This window comes from Anser cygnoides, chromosome 19 (genome assembly GCF_040182565.1).
Source record: "Anser cygnoides isolate HZ-2024a breed goose chromosome 19, Taihu_goose_T2T_genome, whole genome shotgun sequence".
NCBI lineage: Eukaryota > Metazoa > Chordata > Aves > Anseriformes > Anatidae > Anser > Anser cygnoides.
This window is the reverse complement of record NC_089891.1, coordinates 12,138,048-12,161,161: the sequence shown is the minus strand read 5'-3', so window position 1 is coordinate 12,161,161 and position 23,114 is coordinate 12,138,048. Positions and strand designations below refer to the sequence as shown.

Below are 23,114 nucleotides of genomic sequence, written 5' to 3'. Positions count from 1 at the left end.
ATAAGTCTTTCATGACTCATGGCAAAGAGCTTCAGAGGCATGAGGAATATCTTAGGGGGAAGGTTTTAAGAGAGCTAATGAGAAAATGGTTTTCCAACCCAGGTGTCAGGGACACGGAGTCTGACGTCATGGGAGGCTAGGCTAGAGTTTGTGCCAGGGAATGACAAACCTCTGAACAAGTTAGGCAGCTATGTACTCCGCTCATAGCTTTACAATCTTTTTCATATTACTTTTTGCTTTTTCTACTGTAAAAATGAATCATGATGTTGTTTTTCTAAAATAGCAGTCCAGTTGCAATACTAGTCACTCATCAAAACTCACAAGTGAGCACCTCCAGACGTGCAAGGGACTGAGCCTGATGAGGCAGAGACATTTAATCTCTCCAAATCCTGAGGGAATGGTGTGCTTCTCCTCTGGGAGAGGGGAAGGGCAGGAGTAGGCTGCCTTCCAATCCAGCTGTTAGCTGACAGCTCTTCACCGCCCAGGTGACTGCCGTGACTGGGAGCCTTGCTTGTACGCCCATCTCCATGCTGATGTGCTGGTGGTAGGACAGTCCTGAACTCCGCTGCATGGAAATTCTCGAGCTGCCTGCAAAAATTCTTCCCTTTAGAAGCTGAGGAAATCACTATGCAGCAAAATTCCTTTAGGGGAACTTTTAGAAATGCTGTGTTACGTAACCAGGAAAATACAGTTCTGCTGTGGGACTGCTTTTGTCGTATGGTCACTATCACATCGCTGCTGTCCAAGCAGCGTGGTGTGAAGGAATTACAGGTTTGTTTCTGCTGGTTTTAATCCATGGAGACTTTGAAATCTAAGTGAACGTTCCGCCTGGTTTGTGGAAGGCTAGCCACAGGTGACAGTGAATGCGACTTGGCAAATACAACGGCTGTAGCTTTTTTCTTTAAAGAAAAAAACATTATTTGAATGGAGTGCAAGACCAATAAACAAAAAACAGTGAAGGATCCAGCCTATAGAGGTTTGAGTTCAAGTTCTAGGGAGAATGTTTTCATCGAAACTCCATGGTGATGTGGAGAGAAGAAGAATTAAATGCTATACAGGTTGTCTGAACTGAGGCTTGTAATTATTCTGAATAACTCAGTATTGTGCATGTGAGTTAAATCAGAACCATGAAGATACAGCGTTATTGCTTAATTGTTGTTGTTCTCACTATTTTGTAAATCTTTGTGGGAATCCGTAGTATGGGCTGTGATCCTGTTGAAGCTTAACTGGTTTGTAGCAAACTGAAACTTCTTAAGAGTGAGAACTCTTGGCATTGAGACTTCAGTGTCCTCCTTCTCCTGTGATACAGAGCTGTGTTCTGGTTCATGCCATCGTTAACGTGGAAATGCTAAGGCTCTGTAAGGGTTGTTTCTGTTGGAGGGAAGGCTCCTCCAAACATTAAACCTGCTTACGCGACAGTGTTTAATGCACAGTTTATGTATATTGAGAAAGGTGTTTTGGATATTATGGTCTGTTCAGGAGTTTTCTGTTGCTTCATCTCCATGGGAACGTGGCTGACGGGTGATCAGGGCAGGCTGCTGAGCAGAGCTACGCCTGGCAGAAGGGTGAGATATTTGGGGTTGTCTCGTTTGCTTGACAGGAAATGTAAAAATGCTGTTCAGGTAAAGGGTTTAAAACTGTTAACCTCAGCTCTTCTTGGTGTTGATGCTGGTGGGTGCCATGCTAACTCCTGCTTAGTGAGACATTTCCTACTACCTAATGATTATGTGTATTACTTATTGCACATAAAAAAAAATTGCTCTTTACTCTGAAGATCACACTCCCTTTATATTCCCTATTGATTGGCATTATTACGGTTGTGTTTTTATCCATGCAAATTCTGTAAATAGGAGCTTGCTTGCAGAGCATTGTTATTCACTGCTGTTAAACGTAATAGAGGCAAAGCCAGACTCCACTCCAACTTTCCAGTTGTTCAGTGCAAACTGTTTGTGCACTGAAGCAGGCAGGGAACCAAAAATAAAGATGTACGCCTTTGTCATTAAAACTACTCTTTTAATTCAGTCAGGCCCTTTTATTAAAGTTGATCAAGAACCCTACAGAATTCCGTCTGAAATATAACATTTTTGCAATTCCAGGCTGACAGGCTAATGAGGTTTCATATATGGAATTTATGGGCAAATGAAAGCTGGGTGAATAAATTCCTGTACATCCCATTTTGTGTTCTGTATTTTGAGTAAACTGATACACAAAATCACTTATTAAATGGGGTTTTCAGATGCATCCACTTCAGCCTTATTTCAGGGAAAGAAAAATTGATGTCAGCAAGAGAAATGCAGGTCAATTGTGTCCTTCTGAATGTAGTGCACAAAACTCTTAATAAAACCGTCTGACAATTTCAGGAATCTAGTGTATAAGTTCGGGCTAACTTTGTACTGGTTGCCTTCCTGTGTAGTGACTGTTGAGAGCTGATATTCCAAATGTATGTTGCAACTATATATAAGGTAAGCTTAAAGATAAGACATATGGATCATTAATATTGACCGAACTAACCAGGAAGGAGACCCAGCTGTTGCAGAAACAGGCAGAAATTAATATCCAGTTGGTGCATTGTTTTGAGCAGCAGATCTATGTCTCATGCACTGTCTAAAGTAAAAAGGCAACTCTGTTGGGAGCTGTGATCAGCGGTGTGTCATATGCTTATGTTATTGCCAGTCCCTTATCGCATAAACAAGCTGCATGTATATTGTCACAATTTTACACATCGGGGAGAAGGCTGTGCTTGTCTAAATTGTCTGAAGGACCCACTCGTGTAAAGGCTACAGGGCTCCTGAAAAGTGCTGGGACACCCCTCACCCTACCCTCCCCGCCCCCCAAACCAAATATATATATATATATATTGGGGGCTCAGACTTAGGACGTTTAGATATGCAGCTTTGTACATTGGAACCCAAATATAACAAGTTTGTAAATGCCTGGCAAAAAGCTCTTGACTTGTGACAGCTGATTTTATGTTGGGTCAGGTAAACATTTTTTTTCCAGTGCATTTATTTTGCATTTCTGCTTTAACATTTTTGAGGTTAACTGGACTAATCTGTCTCAGTTAAAGAAACTAAATTGAGTTTCAAAATATTCCTGTTATCTGCACAGAATCTGGTTGAATGTTGTTATGCGTATTTCTGCTTTTCTTTATTGCTTGGCATTCATGCAGCTCTAGCATATCTTGCCTGATGATTGTGATGAGGACACCAACCATTCACTTGAGACATCACATTTAGAGCCTTGGAGTGTTGAAAGGGGGGTTGCAGATACAGGATGAGGAACATTCTGTTTACAAGTACATTTTCTTGGCAGTTGCTGGTTGCTAGAGAGGAAATGCAGATAGTCTGTTACTGGTTAAATGGGGTTTTAATGAACTAATCTTTTTCAAAATTTTCATAGCAATGGTGGCGATTTTTAAAAGAAATACTCTAGCAGTCAAGTATATACAAAAGCAGTAAGCACTTGCTGCTTCACTCTCATTCAGGTAAATACCAAAGAGATCTGTGGTGAGGGCAGAAAGGGTGCTTTTCACTAAGTCTAATGTGATCTGGTTTTATGTCCTTAACTTTGAGGATCCAAGGGCTTGACCGAAATAGCTGAGATCTAAGCTTATTTACATCTCGCCTACAGTGCAGCTCCCTACGGAAGTGCTAAGTGACAGCTGTGCAACACATTTAGTATGTGAAAATGTCTGTTTATACTTGACCCTCAAAGGTGTGCACATCTCGCTGTTACCAAGCATTTCCTACAATTTCTGCGTTTCTTACGTGTCCTGAGTGTCCGTATGTAGGGGGGAAGCTTTCTGCTGCTTAGTCCAACCAGCTGTAATCAAAAGCTTTGTGGTTAGGAGAAATCCTTGCAAAAAGGAAGCAAATGTATTTGTTTGCCCTGTGGCCAATGCACTCTGCTGCCACACGAGATCCTGCTCATCAGTTGTGGGTCTCTTGCTGCATGGCCTGGAGGAGGCTGGCTGTGCCGCACAGGGCTAGCGAGCTCATCCTTCTTTGACACTGTGTCTTGCAACAGCTTGCAGCTCCGTCCTATTAATCTATGAGCTTGTAAAATATTGCTGAGTGAGGTTAGGTCAAATCATAACTCAGATGAGAGGCTTCCAAAGTAAATACAAAATACCGTGTGACATGTTGATAGGTGGAACCGTTCTTTCTTTATAGGAAAACAAATGTGTAGCAGTCCAAAGTTGTGCTGGCTCTGTTTTAATCCTTTCAGATATGTCATAATGTAGAGGCATTGAGCAGAAAAGTTAGAAAGTGTTTTGGCATCCACAGTCTACAGGGAGACTCCAATCTGATTCCAATAACCTAATTCTGCTGTGCTGAAATCTGCTTGCAGTTTTTGTTCGGCAGCAGTGTTTCCCTGCGTGGTTCTGTAATGCAATGTCACAAGACTTTTATGTTTTAAAAGATTGTATAGAGGTTTCACTGTAGCATTCATAGATAGTTTTATGACTTTTTTTTTTTTTTTAATTGAGGGATAGCATGTGCATCAGAAAAGCAGCCTAGAGACCACTTAGGTTTTCAGAGCTCATCCCTGTTCTTGGCAATAATGGATATCCTGCAGGCAATGGATACCGCAAGGAGAACTGGAGGGTCCTCAGGGTTTCAAGAATGAGCTATGCACAGCTTGATCTCCAAAGAAGTAATTGCTGTAAATTGTAACCTTTGCCCTTTGCTAGTGAAGAGCCTTTTGGATGAGGATATGGTGGTGAAAGGAGGGACACTTGGTGCAGTAACTCCAGCTGCTGCTGGACGTGGGGAGGTTTACCAGGACATCAACCCCCCCAGTACCGCCCAGCCTGCAGAGCCTTGTGTTCCAGCGCGGGGTGAAGTGTAGGGGTTAAACATCGACTTGTTAGGCTGGTGGGTCGGGTCAGATCTTCCTTAAACAGCAGATAACAGATTTCTGAAACGCTGGGGAAGTGGGCTGGGAACGTAGTGGTATCACCGAGGAAGTCACTTCTTGAATGAATTAGCTGCTTTTTCTTCCCAGAACTATTGCTTTCTGATTCTGCTCCCTGGGCCACAAAGCACATGCCCAGGAGCTTTGGAGGAGGGAGGCAGGCAGTGGGAAGCCGGGCTGGCGGTCGTGCAGTCTTCCCACGTGTGCCTGGGTTTAGCTGCCGATGGGATTTCTAGTGCAGCAAACGCTCGTGCTAACGGGCTTTGTGTCTTCTGGAGCCGGCGTTTCTGAAGTAGCGGTATTTGCGATGCTGAGGAAGTGGAGTCAGCATTTTTTTTAATTAAATAACTGAGGTGCTTGAACTTGACACATCCCTCTCGGTGTCTGCCTCTCTCGCTTGCCCTGCGTGCCGTGCCAGCCCTCTCCAGGGAAGCCCGGCCCGCACTGATCATTATTCTGGGAGCGTGCTCCTGCCTCCTCAGCGCTGCCGTCCTCCTGCGCTCCCGAGGGACCGTGCTGGGTGACTGTGAACCCTTTTCCCTCCGCTGTGCCGTGGAAAACTTGTCACCGTGACAGTTCCAACGTCCCAGGTTTGACACCCGATGATGGAAATCGTCGCATAATCATGAGTGTGACAAAAATTGAGGGCCTTGTTCGACTCTTATTATGCTGTGGCAAAGTTTTCTACCCAAACGCTATTTTAAAAGCAGAAACACTGTAATAAAGAAACCTTCTTCCACATTCTCTCCGCTGAACCTTGTCATTAAATATTCAATTTGTATGTTTTATTTTTATTCTCTCTTCCACAGGTTTTGTATGCAGAAGAGTGTCAGACTGGTGCCAGGAGTCACACTGGATTTGATAGAGAAGTAAGCCAAATTTTATGATTTTTTTTTTCCTGTTGCTCAATCTCCTGGTTATTTCTAGCATTTCTCCTGTTTGTCTGAGAGGAAATTTCTTCAGAAAGCTTTCCGCAGAGTCCCTCCGTGCCGAATTTGTCATTCCTTGTCCTACCACATGCATTTGGGGCCTAGGCCACAGGGGTGGGCGCTGCGGGGGGGGACCGGGGTGCCCGAGCCACGCTGGTCGCAGCTCTCCTGCACTGGGCCCGATCCGGCCTGGGGAATGGGAGCTGTGGGCACGGGTCACGGCCCAGGGGTCCTGTGCTGAGCAGCCACACGTGGCTGGTCCTGGCGTGCTCCAGCCGCAGCTCTGACAGCAAGGATGTGCTCGTGAGCTGTACGCCCCACAGCACCAAACCCAACACAAGCAGAACAATGCTTACCACTTCTCATTTCATCGCAGTGCTGTCCTATTATGCTTTGTCTGATCGTGTTATGTTTCAGACTTAGCACCATTGAAATGTGCTGTAATCCCTTTACCCAAACAGTATTTGAGCATAATTACTGGTTCTCAGGCAGCTGAGGCAAACCAATTAGGTAGAAAACTGTTCTTAAATCTACTTCAGTTTATACCAACAAGCTAGCCTTTGAAATAATAATTGCCCACTGTAGTCCCTGCTGGGTTTTAAGATTTTTATTTTTTTAATGGGAAACATGTTCTTAAAGTCAGGGCAGTAGATGCAGGCATTCTAACTCCTTGCAGATTATTTTTTAATATCCTATTCTTGGAACTTTAATAAGCACACACAAACTGGCAGTGATTAATGCAAGATCGTTCAATTTCTGAGGCATTTTGACTCTAGAAATATCATTGTCAAGATTAATTAGAACAGGCCATATGTCTACGCTTCTGACACATGGATGTCCACAGTCCAGTTATCTTTTGTCTGAGATGAAAACTGTAGAATTGAAGGGCGTCCTGAAAGGGGTTAGGAGAGCAGGAACCTGGATAATAAGTGTGTACTCAAAACAGAAATACATTATCATACTTTCTTGTTTTTTCTAATAAGCTTCTGTATGGTGTAACGGAGCGCAGCAATCATTCATTGCTCGTGCTGCCAATAGCAAATGATCTCTTACAGAAAATCATGAGGGTAAGGTTGCATTAGCTAAAATTTCTTGTTCAGGTTTTGCTTTAGTAAATCATTCCCTCGAGTAACTTCCATGCTTTACGTTCAGAGGAGGTTAAAGGTGCTTCTCAATGCCATTAGTTCTTCCACAATATGTATTTTGGAGAAGACAGGCTTATCAGTATTATCTAGGTCTTTAATCATGCTGATTTTATGTGTGAAAATGTGATCATCTTATCTCAGCTGGGGAAACTAAGTACTGATTCTTGTAAAACTGCATTTCAGGGCACTAATCTTACCAAAATAAAAATCTTTTTCAACTTTCAAGAATAGACACAAGACTTGTAACAGTGACAAGCAGATGCATAGGTATAGGCGGTATTTATTTCTTGAGTTCAGTTGTTTGTTGCCTTAATGCAGTACCTGGTTATTCAGGCCACATATCCAGAGGCTGCTGAACTGGGATCTAGATAAAGTTGTTTCCAGGTCTGGGCCAGCATGCTCACAATGACAGATTGTTTTAGAAACCATTTTAGGGAGCTTATTTGAAGAAATAGAGAAGACCTCACATCATTTTATGTAATAAAAAGGACAATGCACGAAAGTCAGAAATTTCTGTAAACAACTAAACGAATTAATTTATTTCTTTGGAGCTGTTGTGCATTCTCAGTATGCCTCGTATCTTGGGGCTGTGCTGAGTTTTCAGGTTCTTTCTGATTGTCACTGTTAGCTCATCACGGCTTACCCCTCAGTTGTTCCGTGCTTCCAAAGTGTTCAGTGCAGCCCTCGAACTTGTGCAGTGTGTGTGGGGCATAAAAGTCTCTACTGCTTGGTGCTTTCCTCCAAGTTACATTATGCAACTGGCAGAATGAAAAGATGAGAGGTGTTTACATAATCCTCTAGAGCATAAATGAATCTGGAAATACAGGCGTCCTGTAATGCTCCAAAAGCTGGGTGACATGTTGATATATTTCTATGCATCTGTTTTGTTTTCTGATTGTTCCGTGAAAAATAAAGTTGGCATTGCCCACCGCAGCTATCAAAGTGTTAGAGCAGTTTCCAGCTGTGTGTCGGTCTAGGAAAGGGTCCACCACTGGATTTTCTCTGAAAGCCATGAGTGAAAATGCGGTGGCTTTTGTTTGACTGTCTGTCAAGGAGATGAGAAGCAGGAAGGAAATCCGAGGGCTTGCTTTGCCTGCGTACTCACAGGAATGCTAACGGGGTCTTGTGGTGTGAGAAGGATAAAATGGGCCTGAAGTTAAAAGTGATTTAATGGTAGAAAGGTGTGTGGTTCCCTGACCGTTGCTTAAACGGGCAGAGTGAAGGGGACGTTGTTTTGGGCAGCTCTGGCTATGGGACACCACGGGTAAGCAGAAGTTCCTCCTGAACCAGTGGGCTCCTTATCAGTGCAGATTGAGGTCGCCTCAGGTCACTGAATAACTGTGTTCTAGAACAATGGCTGTATTGTGTTGATTATAATTAATGCATCGCTACAAGAATGTATCTAATCAAAGAACATATGGCAAGGGTCAGGAAAAGTCTGAGCCAGGTAGCTCAGGAATCAGCTTCTCAGAACATTTGATGTACTGCTGAGGGTTAAAAGCTCTTTAAATAATAGGCTACTGAAAAAAAATATTCGGGATTCTTGTTGATTATACACAGCACCCATGGATTCTGTAGGATCACAGAGTGGTCTAGGTTGGAATAGACCTTCAAAATCACCAAGTCCAAAGCCTTAAAGGCTGTCCTCATGGAAAGACTGCTGGAAATAGGTTCCTGTGGGGTATCAGATATTTAAACCTCCTCATCATAATCTGCTGCGTATTACCAGTTGTAGAAAGCATGTTTTTTTATTGTCATCCCAAGATAGGCCTAAAATACGTCCTGGATTGCCTGTGTGTATATTGTAATTTATAGTTTAGTTCTCTTTAAAACTGGGGAAAGAGCTTATATTCTAATTAGGCTGCAGACTTTGAGATGAAATTAGTCTGCACCTTCTTTGAACGGCCCAAATTTCTAATTATCTAGGCTAAACCAGCATCCTGATGAATAAATATGTGGTGTATCCTGATGTGCATTTATATTACAGTTCTGCTGAGGTGAAGCCAAAACAATCCCTAATTTAGAAATAAAGGTCTTTGCTGGAGCCAGGCAGTAAAATGTAAAGAAAAAAAGAAGGAAAATTATGTTGGTGGAGTGCTAAGAATTTAGGAAGCTGTGGCTGCCACTTCAAGAGACCGTCTCCTGTGGCAGCACTGATGTCAGGCATGCCTACGGGCTGGGTTGGTCTTTTCTGCTCCATGGCAAGTTGTCTTGTCAGCTGTCTCAGCATAACTTACTGCGTGGCTCCTTAGTGAAAGGAACTGGTGCTCTGTTCTACCTTTAAATTTTTTTGGAAATATCCTAGGGAGTGGTATAACTTGGTGTAGGGTGGGGGTATGAAGCTGGGTACCAAGGATCGGGGTGTACGAGAACACGTTAATCCATATTGCTGCATCAGGCGCTCTCCCATGAAATCACATTCTCAAAAGAGTGAGAGCAGCATAGTATATTGCTTTCCCGGGATTTTTTCCCCAGGCCCATTTGGTACTTGGCGAAGGGAGGGAAATGTTGTCCCTTGCTGTCAGGGTTTTGTTACAAAGGACCTGGTGTGAATGTCAGCTCTGAGTCACGCAGGCAGGAGCAGCGCGGGAGAAACTTGCCTTGCTGCAGCACATGCTGTTGCCTGCTCTGAAAGCAGAGAGCCCATCTTGGGGCTGTCACTCACCAACAGAAAATCCATTTATAAAAATCACTAGAAATAATAAATTTGAGAGTAAAATTAATTTAGGTATTACGGGCTGCCATGAACTAAACATTAGTGATGTTTTAGTGTCTATCGAGTATCGATGGGTGATTGTTGAGTAGGAGCCAATTTAAAGATGATGTCGGAAAAACAAAATCCCAAAATATCAACAGCAAAAATAATGTAATTGGAGAAAAATGCAGAAATTTTGCTGTAATGTAACAAATATCTTCTGTGCATGCCCTCAGAACTTAACTAATCAGTTGCCTTCAGAATGGTAAATTGAGGGCAGGTGATGGAGTGCAGCTAGTTACTATCATATTTTTCCAGGTGATCCCAGCTGATGTGCAATTTGAAATTAGAATTATTTAATTAACCATGCGATAGTCCAAATTCTGAAATACTGCAACCTGTTTTTAAATATTGATTTAATAATTTAAAGTTGATTTTTTTTAATGTGATTTGATTATTACTTGATTTATACTTTGAAATCTAATTCTTAGTTTGCCTTTGGATCGAATTTAGGCAGCTTTCAGCCACTTTTATTTTCTTCTGGAAAATTCAGTGCAAGGCATTAGAGTGCGTATTTCAGAATGTGTTTTGCTAAGTACTGTTTAGTCACAGCGTAACAGGGATAGTGTGCCACGCTACCTGTCTGTCATATGCGGCTTGTTAGTACATGAGTTCAGGGAGAACTTTGCTTTTGAAGATGTTATTCCAAAAAGTTTCTGTTCTTTAATAAATCTGGTTTTATTGAAATGGAGTATTTAATTTTATCACCATTGTTACAGGCTATCAGTCTCTAGTGTAGGCAAAGTCTATTGTGTATACAAACTGAAGATCACACTCAACAGGATGGTTTTCATGGCAACACCTCTTTCATATCTTTATACGGAAAGATGACGGGATTGAAAAGTAGTGTACAAAGCCTTGCAGCCCTCTCAAACAAATAATTTCAGAAGCTCAAATGTTTTGTCTTTCTCAAGTAGTTTGCCAAGGTTTCGGGCGCCCAATCCCAGCACGCCTGTGCCATTTGTGTTATTTGTGACGAGAACGTGTCTTTGAGCACAGTAGCTCTGTTGATCGTTTCTAAGCAGTTCATGCCAGTTCAAGAGATTGCCAAAGCACATATGCCGCGTGCGTTATTGTTTTATAATTCTCTATGTTACATTCTCCCCTTTTTTTTCCTGAAAGAATGAAAAGTGAAATCTACTTACAATTTTTTTCCCAAAATAAATTATGGTGAATGTCTGCAGGTACAAATCAATGCAGATGCATTTTGTTTTCTGAAGTCCAAGTATCGTATTGCGTATCTCAAAGTTATATGTATTACATTACAAAAATGGAGGTAATGATGGAGCCCATCCACAGGGAAAATCTGGCATCCTTTGAAGTAAATGCTTCCCCTGTAATTAAAGTGATTCATGGGATTTTGCTAAATTTCTGACAAGGACAGTGATGTTACACCTAGCACAAGCTCTTTAGTGACCCTGACATTTTGTAGTCTTCACTTTTCACAATAGACTGCAGTGATTTAGGTCTTTGTAAAGGCGTCTGTCAGGAAGTTGATGGAAGAAGCAATTGAGAGTCCAGAGATGTTAAATTGAAGCCAGCAGCTCAGACAGCCTGCCCTTTTTTCCTTTTCTTACTCTCCCTCAAAAATAGATTTTACAAATGAAGCCTGCTTTGTCCTTACTGTCAAAGGCTCTCTGGTGATTGTCAAACCGTAATGTGAAAGGCACCAGGAGAAGTGGTACCGAGACATAACAGGGGGAAATACTTTGTGGACCTTTGCAACTTGTGGACCTTTGCAACTTTCTGGCTGTGTAGATGCATGTCCAAATAGAAATTAAAAGAAGCTTTAGTTTAGAATCATAGGACAAGTTCAAAAGAGTTCATTGTGCAAGGGATATATACTTAGTCCCCCAGACATAATTCGTCTGAAAAATGGCATCTTTATAGTGGAACTTAAAACAACCGTAGTAAAGTGACCTCTGCTCTTTAGGAGAAGTATAGCTGATGATTAAATAATAATAATAATAATTTCAAATAATTCCTTATAACTATGGTACAGAAACAGATAGATTGCTGTATTTCTCTCTTGTGATCTTCTAGTATATGTGGTGGGGTTTTTTAATATGCTGTGCTGGAGCTCTCCTAACGCGTGGGAAACCTCAGAGCTTCAGTGCAGGGAGACAGAATTCATCTGATGTGTTCAACCGATGGTCAGCTGATTCATTGTCCTACCATTAGAGTATATTTGCAGCCTGAGAGTTAAGAATCATTCTTCCGTGATCCTTGGAAGTTTAAATTTGTAATGCTCAAAGATGATCAAGATCTACTGTCATTGAATAGCACTGTGTTAAAATCCCTCCTTCAATCATTCAATTTTTCATCTGAGTAGTACAGGCTGTCCTCTAGTTTCTGGGGTGAGAGTTTGAGTAGTCCAGTCTAGGAACAGAAAACACATTGTATTTATTTTCATCTGCCGATTTATAGTGCTGACTGTTCCAACTTTAATTGATTCCTGTGTGCAGCACAGAGAACAGCAGTGCTGCCAATTTCCTTCTAATGGCTGCTTTCTAGTTCCAGTCCAAAATCTGAAAGCTCTGGTAGGGTTTTGTGCAGTTATTGAAATGTATTGCCTTTCATTCGTGTGTTATTCCTCACTCTCTCTACCCTCACCATTAACACCTAATGCATAGGTTTTTAAAGCACTGAACAGCATTTATCTTCACACTACTGGAACCAGGTACCAAATCAGTATCTTCCTGAATATATATGAGAGCAGAGAGAAAATGAACTCACCTGATGCCACATAAGATATGCAAATGACATCCTGTTAATTTCTACTTCTTGACTGCAGTCCCTAGTAGCTAGCTGTATTTTCTACAAATCTTGCAGCCAGTCTTAGAAAGCACAGTTGCATAGTGCAAAAATACCAAATGCATTTTAAAATCCCAAATAAAACCTATGCTATACTAATAGGTAGTCATTTTAATCCTTTCAGTGCAAAAATAAGAAGCATACCTTGTTCCCTAAGAAAGCAGATTATTCTAGTCGCAAGGACTTTCTAAGACTGGGCTGCTAGAAGCAACTTTGGCTCTCAGCCTGTCATTTCTGCTTAGCATGATCAGTAAGATAAGTATCGATGCACAATTTGCATTTAATAAAGATAATCTATTATGAACTGTAAGCAGAACTCTCCATCTGGTGTAAAGATTTGAACTCCACCATGAAAACGCAGTTTCTATTTCCACTGAAAACTGGCTTGAAAGTGGCCATCGAAAGGTTTAAGCTCAGCATTTGGCTTGCTAGGAAGTCTCAACAAGGAGTGCTTTGGTTTGTGGTTAATAAAATTCCAACTTAGGAAATGCTGTTATTTTGCTGCAGAGGGTGTTCTGCAATGCAAATATTTGTGTGAAAACCTCATAAGAGCAGTTGTGTGGCCTTGTGTTCCCTCTGCTTGCTCTGGGGGAATCAGTTAACAAACACTGGTTCAGAGATGTGTATTTTTCCTCTGATATCAGGACAGACAGGATTTTTTTTATATAATATGTTAATTTCTAGCTGTTTCAGAAACTGTCTTTATGCCAGGGAATGTGCTGCATGGGAAATAACGCCGCCATACATATCAGACCAATTTACCACAGACAAAGCACTTGCTCTTCATATAGATTGTCTTGATATTTTTAATATATAAAAACTTCTTGTGAGAAGCAAAAAAGCATTAGAAAGCACACCTGAGAAAGTTGCTCGGGATGGAGCCAGAAGCTGCGAGATGCTGAAGTTCACGGCCGCTTTTCTTCCTTTAAGTAACCTTGTGCGTGTGTTGATTTTGAGTCACGGTGGACTTTTTTGTCTGGTCTCTTAGATCACACAATGAGCGTTGGTCCTGTAGTTCCTTTGGGCCTGTTGTTATGGATGAGCAAAGACAGTGGGAGTTCAGCGCCTGGATGAAATAAATTTGAGTGACTTTTTTCAGTCTACAAAAGCAAGGACCTCACAAGTGCCAGACCAGACCGGTGTCTTTCTCTCCTTTGGACGTGAAGCATGCCTAGGCAGTGCCGTACCGTGTCGTCAGTTCGTACTGACAAGTGAGCGGCTAATTTTGGCTACTGCGAAAAGCTTTCAGATTAAAATCTGTCTCTCCGTGGACCGCAGGCTAAACCTCTTCAGTTTCTGTCGTGTGTCGCCGGGATGCTGCAGAAGAGGGGCGTGCTGCTCTGCCTGCACTGAACGTGCTCCTGTCAGGCTGCTGTCTCCGGTGTATTGACGCTCGGAGTAAGAAATGTTAAACCCAGCGGGAACGGTCGCGTTATCTGCTCTGCCCTTCTGCATGTCTCAGGCTACAGAATTTACCTGGCTGCCCCTCAGCAGGGCCGAAATAGCTGATGCTCCTCTGAATTATGTATACCTTAAACCTTTGAAAAACAAAGGGTCAGTTGCTCCCCTTTCTTTTACCAGTTAAACGCTCTTCTTTCTTCATCTGCTAGCGTAAAGTATTTGTTAGCAGCAGGATTTTTCCCTCTTGTGGGTGTTCATCCACAGTGTTCAAGTTGTTCCTTGGTGTAGGAATGACCTTAAATTTCTCAGTGTGACATCAATTTAATGTCGTGGGGTTTTTTTTTTAGCGTTTCCTGCACCTGATATATTTTGTATGTCCCATTTTAAATGAATGCCAAAACATGACTGCTGGGCACAGCATTCTAGTATCAGTCTCAGCGATACCAGGCAAAATCAGCTCTCCTCCGCTGCTCTGTCTTGTCCATCACAACATGCTGCTTGGCGTGCACTGACGCCAGAGAATTTGGAAGAGAGGTTAACAGCTGAACTAGGTTTTCTTAGGATCTTCTTTTAAATGCAAGTCATCTTATAGCCGAAATATGTACGTACATATTCACATATAATCCACGTGCTTGAAGGAATTGTTTTGGTACGTTTCTGAAGAGTGAAGGGCCGTTAGCCAGTACAGTCACAGGAAAGGTCTTCACTGTGACACACCAAAATGTTATCTCAGCCCAGTACTTCTTGTGTATATTATAATCAGCCTCTGGCTTTAAGGGAGTGTACTTAAAAGTAATTATTTATTAGATGTTCACGCAATATGCAGCTCTTTTATCCCTGTGGAATCAGTAGCTGGTCCTCTGCTTTTGCTTTGAGAACTGTATGAATATTTCAGCTTTTCGCAGGATTTGAGTTATTTTTTATTGCATAAAATCTTAAAAAAAAAAAAAAAAAACACGAAAGAACAAAAAAAACCCACCTTGCTCACTTTCAGTGAATGTCCTATGTGTTTGCAGGGACAAGAGTAGATCGCTGTTTGGAAAGCTGCCATCCCGGGTATTGATTAGTGCCACTTTTTTCTACTTTAAAAATATTTAATACAATTAGCCATTGGATTCCTCAGCATTTTTAGTACCTTACTGCACCACAAATAGACTCCAGATATGTACTGCTGACAAGAATTTGGTATTTTTAGCGTTGACACTGCACTCCCTATTTGCAGCCTGGGCCGACAGGCACGCTGACCAGATGGAGGAAGGCCGCACGGTCCCGTGGTGACGGAGCAGCTGGCGGCAGCGCTGACAGTGCCTGCTGCTTGCTTCCCTCGCACGCTGCGCGAACAGTCCTCTGACTCTTCTAGGAGAAGGAATTCATCCTCTTCAGGAGGAAAAGAAAAATAGAGCACAGTAGAAAGAAACATTATTTTCTTATATTTTTTAGATATGCAGGTACTGCCATGACACAAGTGATTAAATTATAGTGACTATGCACAGCATTTAGAGTAGCACTACACTGAAACCTGGGCTAAGTAAATAGTTTTCTCTAAACAAGGACCAAGTCTTGCACATAGCCAGCATGAGGGTAAAATGTGCTGCCTTGGTTTCTGCTGTGGCTTTGCTGTGGGAGGGCTCCAGAATGCAGCATTCAAGCAGCATTTTGCTTTCTTCATTAGGAGGTGCTTGTCAACGGCATCTTTTTCACTCACAGCTCAGTGATGCCTGTTTACAGAGCTCACAAAGAACGTGCCTTTTGCTGGCACCTTTCTGTGAAGCGGTATGTTAACCTTAAATTCAGTTAAGGAACTGGCATTCAGTTGACTGATCTCTGTGAATGCCAAGGCGTTCATCAGAAAGGTCTTAGCTGCAGATAATGTCTCCCATTTGAACTGAAAAGCCGCTGATTATGCTTAATAACTTTATGCTTAACAACCCTTTAATCAAGATACTACGTGTGCATCTATGTACAGCACTGATGGCCATGCAGTGAATCCCTAGCTAAATTCGCAATGTCAAGTTTTCAAGGAGCGTACAGGGTGGCAAACTCTGTGCCTTTGTAGGAAACAGCAAACGTGCCCCCCAGGTCTAGTAATTAATCTTACAAGCCACTTTGTACGTAATATATTTTGAAAAAGGACAGTTTGTCTAGCAATATTAATTCTTGCTTTAACTATTTTGATTACGATACTGCTGTTACCTACTTGATCACATTAAATAGGTGCTCTACGAAAGAAGTAGATAAAGATTTCATTTGTTGCAGCATCTCGCTTCAGGAAACCTCTTAAGTGGTAAAAGGTTGGGGGGGGGAACCTTTTGGCACTAGGAGAATTAAAGTTCTGGAATATGGTCTTCCACGTGCCTTGACTGAAGCTTAGAGGTGTGTGTGTGTGTATGTGTATTTAAAACAAACAAACAAAAAAAAGGTATGTATATTTAAACAAAAAAAAAAAAAAAAGAAACCTGCTTATCCCTCCCTTCCTCTCCTCCCCCGTAGGATTCCTGGAAGACTGAATGACAGGAGAACTCCCCTGGGAGAGCTGAACTGGATCTTCACAGCCATCACAGACACCATTGCGTGGAACGTCTTGCCTAGAGGTAGGACTCAGGCAGGTGAATCAAGTTTTCCTCAGCAGTGATCGTTACTTATTCAAAGTAGGATGAAGAATTAGATAAATGAGACACTGAAATAAGGAGAAAATTAAAGCCTGATATTGAAAGAGCAGATCAGATGTGATCTTAAGGCTAGTTAAATTCTTTGTATTCATTCTTCTCTATCAGAAGAATTTTGGTAACATGATGAATAGAAACAGGAAAAGACTTTCCAGTGCTAACATGATTCCTTTACCTTGAATAATTTTCTTACTGTATTTGGAAAGAGCAATCTATTTTATTCCAGCTTTTGTTAGTATCATGCATAACATTGTTGTTTTTTCCCTCTTTGCTGGTAAGACAGTCTGTCTTTAGCATGAGTAACTTCATCCCGTTTTTCTCCACCTGTTCTGCTCTGAATTCATTCTTCTGGAGCACAAGTGGCCGAATTTGTACTGGAATAAAATATTAACATGTTTTTATCATTGAAATGATTTTTACTTATTACCTAGAGCACTCAAGTTAAACAGATGTGTATGTAGTAACTCATGCAATCTCTTGACAGACCTTTTCCAGAAGCTCTTCCGGCAAGACCTGCTTGTGGCCAGTTTATTTCGTAACTTTCTCTTGGCAGAAAGAATTATGAGATCTTACAACTGTACCCCGGTCAGCAGCCCTCGTCTACCTCCAACGTACATGCATGCGATGTGGTAAGTCGCACAGCCTTGCTACAAAGGCTGAGTGCCGATGCCTTAAGGAGATTTCAGGAGCTGTACTCAGGAAAGATTGTTACTACTTAAATCTACACAGTGCTTTACTGATTAAGTCACTGGATCAGAAGTGAAAGAGCATGTGGCAGTGTTAATACCCACCTCCAAATGTATGTCTTTGTGCATACATAATTGTAATGTAATTCTGTAATACGGAAGCTTCAGTTCAGCTATATAATCTTTTATTCCAAACAGAAAGGAAGTGGGGTATCTGCTACCTTTATTTTCACAAAGCAAAGCCAGTCACCTGTAATTGCAAAGAGTGGGAAGAGCTGGGGTCCAAGGGCAACATTCTTACCTTCTGTTGTAGAAGAATCTTTTTTTACTGCAGAGTTCATCTACTGTCAGTGTTGCTTTTAAGATGATTAACATAAATGGAGGTGGTGCTGTTATGGAAAACCTCTTAAATGTGGTTTTGGCTATCAAACAAATTAATTAAATGCTTACTTTGATGCTAGAAGAGTACAAAATCTGGCTAGCTACAAACTGGTAGAGTCAAGCTAATGTAGTTCTTGTAGGAGAAAATGATAGCTGTGTAACTTGCTAAAAGGCTAATAAAATGACAGCTATAGGTGAGTGGGCTTAATGTGCCTGTAGTTTCAAAATCCTTTTGATAAGTTTCCTCCATAAAAATGTGGAAGAAAATAAATGTAGAGGAGATATGGAGTGATGACGATCAATACAAAACTGATAGCAACATCACCAATTTAAATGATGTTGAATGTTTTCTCTAAGGAATGTAGGCAAGGTAACAGAGAGCCCCAGTAGCATCTGCAGGTGCAAGCAATCAACGAGGAGGCATTTGCTGGTAATACAAAGTTGTTTTAATAATTGAAAAACGTGGAGATGGTAGGATAGACTTTGGATGGATTTCTTTGCAAATTGGATAGCCTTGCTGAATGTGTTGTGTGTTTGTACGTGGCGAAGTTCTTAAGTGCTTTGAATCACCAACTTTTGAGGAAAATCATTTCAGTCACTTATAAATATGGGGAGTTGTTTTATCATTGCGTAGCATGAGGCACTGGGAGATTTGGGAGTGAAAGGAGTAGAAGAAAACCTGAGAGTTCCTGTGGTGTCTTTCAGATAATCTTACAGCTCTACTGGGCAGAGCTTGAGCCATGGAACCGTGCATTCACAGTCGCAGTAGAACAAGACATGTTTTTGCTGAAATTTTGAAATGAATACAGTCAATTTCCTGAGTTATTTTTAGTTTGCTTATTGCCAGCATATTAAAAACCTATGTTTCTGGTTCCTAATGAGCATATAAGTCATGCTTATTGCCAGTGTACTAAAAGCCTGTATTTCTTGTTTCCTATGGAGTATTTGACTTGGTGTTGCTGTCTGGGTGCTGAAACACAGGAATAGAGCTCAGAAGACCTGGATCCCATTCTGTGTCTCTCACGGACCTGCGCGGTAACGTGGTGGATTCTAGAGAGGCATTCTTCTCTCGTCTCGTAGTTCTCCTTGTGAGAAATGGAGATGAAAATACCTTTGTAAAGCCCTTCAGACCATACCACGGGATAATGGCATAGTTGCTGTTTTTTAGGATTTATGGGAAGAAGAAATTACTCAGGAAAGGTCCCATGTACAGGGCTTTCCTCCTTGTGAATACCAAACACTAGAAAAGGAAAAATCAAGTGCGCAGAGAATCTCCTGATGCATTTTTTTCAGTGTCCTAAAAAAAAGGTGCCATTTGAATCAAATCCAGGAAAGGAGAAAATTCCACTTTTTCAGAGGTGGCTCAGTTCATTATTATGAACGTTCAGAGAAGACAGATTTAGAAACTAATTTAGGCCTCAGTTAAATACTTTCTAAAAATAATCCTCTGCACTTTACCTGTCACCTTTCATTCAGTACTTTTCTATCGGATTCCAGATCTGAAACCTCCAAACCCATTTCGTTATTTAGATAAACTAAATAATGTGACTGGGAGGAGGGGAGACTTGGCCAGATGGGCGTTGACAAGAACCGAAACTTTGGAGTGATTTGATGATCGCCTTGAAAGTTGCTGCTTTGTTAAGTGCTGGAGACTGCATGGATGATGCAGCAACTTTCTGCAGGTTGTTGTTTTATGGAGACCTTCTCACAGGGATTTTGTCGTGTCCCATCTCACCCCCCCCCCCGTGTCAGACTGAATATTTTGGGGAGTGAGGTGAGTCCTGGCTGCTGTGTTGTCAGCAGGTTTGATCTGCAAAAGGCAGACAAGAGCCTCCAGGGTTCTCTCCTTCGGCGTTACGGATGCATAATGAATGCAGATACCGTCTCTGCAGAGTGCCAGGCAGTGCTCCTCAAGGACCTGACTTCAGACTTTAAGGGGCTTCCCCACACCTCATCGAGTTCCTCCTCTCTTCTGTGCTTTCTGCGTGGTGTTTGTGTTAGTGCCTCCTATCTTTCACTGCTCCCTTGTAACCCTGATCCTGTGCGCACCGGGTACGTGCTCCTGACTCGGGTTTTGTTTTATTGCTTGCAGCTTAGACGGTGGTTTGAAGTGTAGCTTCTCCAGCACATATTTGCATATATCCGCTCTTCCGTTATCCTCTGGGTGCCAGTCTGGCTTCCCGGACTTTGCTGCTCCATTCGCAGTGTTCGCAGAGCATTGCCAAGTTTCTCTCCTGAGAATAAAAATGGGATCTGCATGTAGACCCGATTTGTGTCCCAGCAGAAGGCTGACTGGAGAAGCAAACTACCGTTGTGTTAGTATATTGTTTTGCACCGTGTTTTGCAGCAAAGTCATAAGTCAATGCCAGCGTTGCACTGGAAGCAGCAACACACCGTCTCTTCTGAACTTCCCATATGCTGCCCTGATCTCCCTCCTTACCTCAGGAGCAGCAGTGAATTTGCCCTCGTGGTGCTCTGCACCGGCCTTGCAGTTCTCGCCGTTACTGGCAGGAGCTATGAAATGTTTTTTTCTGCTTTACTGAAGCATCAGTTTGCCTTATGAATAATTATGCCTGCCCCTCTTCTGAAGTTCAATCTGGACCATTTGCTCTATTTTTGCTTACCTTTGGGCTTGTTTGATAATTTTGCCGAAGTCACATGTCTTGAGAGTCTTGCACAGGTGTAATAGTGTCTCTCTTTTTAGTCCTTTTGAAAACAAATTTTTAAAATTGTGACCAATTAAATCATCATTCTATGCAATTGCTTTGGGAGACCACTGCTGCCTGTTTTGTTAATTGTCCTTTTTACTTAAACAACTGGTGAAAAGTGAAAGCTTAATTTTTGAGGGAAAATTTGACCCACAAATTATCTGTCCTTATATTTCACCAAGAAGGGCATCACATTTAGGAATCAGGAGAGCTGATCTCTGTGACCTGGTCCTGCTCGGTAGGCCCTGACGTGCTGCTTCATTCCTCTGTGGCTGTCCTTGGTTGGCTTGCTCTGTTTTACCTGCTTTAGGTGTAAACCCTTCCAGGCATGGGCTGATTGTATCTGTATGGTGCCTGCTACTGTAGGTTCTGGTATTAATATTAATATATATTGATTGACTGGCTGAGCTATGCAACTTCGAGAGTTGTTTTGTCTGTTGTGCAGTACAAATAGGAGGCCTGATGCTCTGTCAGCATCTTGGTCTCTGTTGTGATGGATTATGGTTTATACATTACTGCTGTTGGCAGCAAGTTATATTCATGGCCTTTGGATAGATCCAATAATGTATTTAGAAATATGTCCTAACATAGGACATATATTAAAAACAAAGTACCTTAATTACACTGTGGAAGAACTATGATTTGTCCATAATAGAAATATTGCAATAGTATATAAACCAAGCATGAAATTCCAGTTGAAAGAAAGTCATAATATACTGCAAATAAAATACACTTGAAATTCTAGCTGAAAGGGAAGTCATAATACAGCAACCCAATTACAGGTGAGAGAGGAACTGGAGTCTTTGTGGGGGAGTTGCCAAGTAGATGCAGGTCTGCTCGCTGATTTCGCAGAGAAATGAGCCTCGGTTTGGCTGCACAGAAAAGTCTTAGCATCTCGGCAAGAATAACGTGATGGTTTGAAAGGGTATTTGGAGCTGTTCAGCATTTGAATAATTAGATTAATTCAGATTACACTGTTGATTTAACCAGGTATTTTGTGTGTCTGTGTTAGTCCACTGGTGGTTCCTAGAAATGTTAAAAACTACAGATAGCTCAATGGAGAGAAATGTAGGACAAACATAGCAAAGCGTGTGCTTTAAGTTGCAGCTAGAGTGAGGGAATGCACTGGTAGAAGGATTTTGTAGTTGTGCCAAATATTCATAGCAATAAATATATATGTATTTCAAAAATAGCTGTCTGAGCATCTTCCCAGCTGTCTTCCCCTAAAGCAGGCTTAGGGAGTTCACAGTGTCACTGTGAAGCAGGTGAATTTAGGCTGAAATCTGAAAATTCCATCAAACAGGGTATGTTGTTGAGTTGTACTTGCAGAAAAAACATAGAAAATCTTGTCCGACGTATTTGATACGGAGTGAAATATTTAACAGTTCCAGAAATACAAACTGTGAGCAGTTACCCTGATGCCTGAGCCCCTAGACTACAGATGGCTTCAGCTTCTCCTTAGCTGCTCCTTAGCAGTAAGAAATACCATTTTCACTAATACTATGTGCAGTGCAATATAATACAAGCTACTCCCAGAAAAAGACAGAATGCCAGAAGATGTCAATAATACTTCATTAAAAAAAAAAAAAAAAGTGACATGGGCGTTAAAAGGATTAGACACTGACTCAGAAAATTTTAGTTGAATGTGAGAAAATCTGCCTTCATGCCCTGCCAGCTAATATAGCACATGTGGGTGAAGAAAGACTAAAGCACATCTCTAACCATGTTTCATTTATGTTGCTGAAGTATTACTGTGGGCTCCCATTTCTGAATGTTTCATGGATTTGCACAATAAAACGGTCATTGAGCAAAGCTGGCGTTCGCGGCCTTCTGTTCCTTGTGTACAAGTCCAAACTTTGCAGCACCCTGGGGGAAACAAAGTGAAGGCAGCTGGATGAATTAGCGTTAAGTTAATAAAAGTTTAAACAGTCCTAGTGTAATGAAGTTGGTATTGGGGAAGGGGGAGAGATGGAGTCTGGGGGCACGCGAAGGGGGACTTTGTGCTGAAGGGCTAAGAAATACTGACGCTGAAATAAAAAGATGTTTTTCTATCTTGAAAGGAGAGAGTTAATGACTGGATTCAGAGCTCTCTCCCTGTTTAATTTTTATTGTGGAATTATGAAAGAGTAACGTTTTTTCATTTTTCCTTTTCGTGTATTCAGAAATGCTGTATCCTTTCCCAGGATGATAGCTGGCACCTTGCCTTTTGAGTACCTTGTTGAACAGTGCGGATCGGTGCGGGCATCGCTGGCTTGTGCTCTGTACAGGCTGTTGTCTCTATTGCTCTGCAATGGGGACATGCGGTTGTTGGGCGAGTGCAATAGCGAGGGAGGGAAGGACAACGCTGCGGTATTACCCAGCTCTTGGAGCTAATGTAGTGAAAACAAATCTTCCACAGCACTTTGCAAACAGTAATCTCCACAAAGAAGGAAGAGAGGTAGCAATCTCTTGGGCTGGCTTTCATAAATCACTTCTAGGACACGATGCCACCCATCCTTGTTCCCCTGCTGCTCCCTAATTTATCTCCTGTTTGTGTGCTAAAGCGTAGTATTAGTTCAGAGAGCATATCTACAAATTGCCTACCTTTCTAGTTCCCTTTGGCATATTGAAACAGTCAATCACTTCTCCTACTACCCATCGCCAGCAGGCATTATTTGCACCGTGACTGTATCAAGCAGTTTTCCCCTTCTGTTTTTCTCCACATACTCAGTG

General features: G+C 41.8%; 1 protein-coding gene across 2 annotated transcripts in view; it reads left to right on the top strand.

Moving 5' to 3' along the window:
- RPTOR (regulatory associated protein of MTOR complex 1) overlaps positions 1-23,114 on the top strand; it is a 146,155-nt gene that overhangs the window by 51,188 nt on the left and 71,853 nt on the right. For both annotated transcript variants that reach the window (XM_013197940.3, XM_048050273.2), the window contains exons 7-9: positions 5,727-5,786; positions 16,452-16,552; positions 17,112-17,256. In XM_013197940.3, coding sequence (XP_013053394.2) covers positions 5,727-5,786; positions 16,452-16,552; positions 17,112-17,256 — 306 coding nt within the window. The remainder of the gene's footprint in view (positions 1-5,726; positions 5,787-16,451; positions 16,553-17,111; positions 17,257-23,114) is intronic.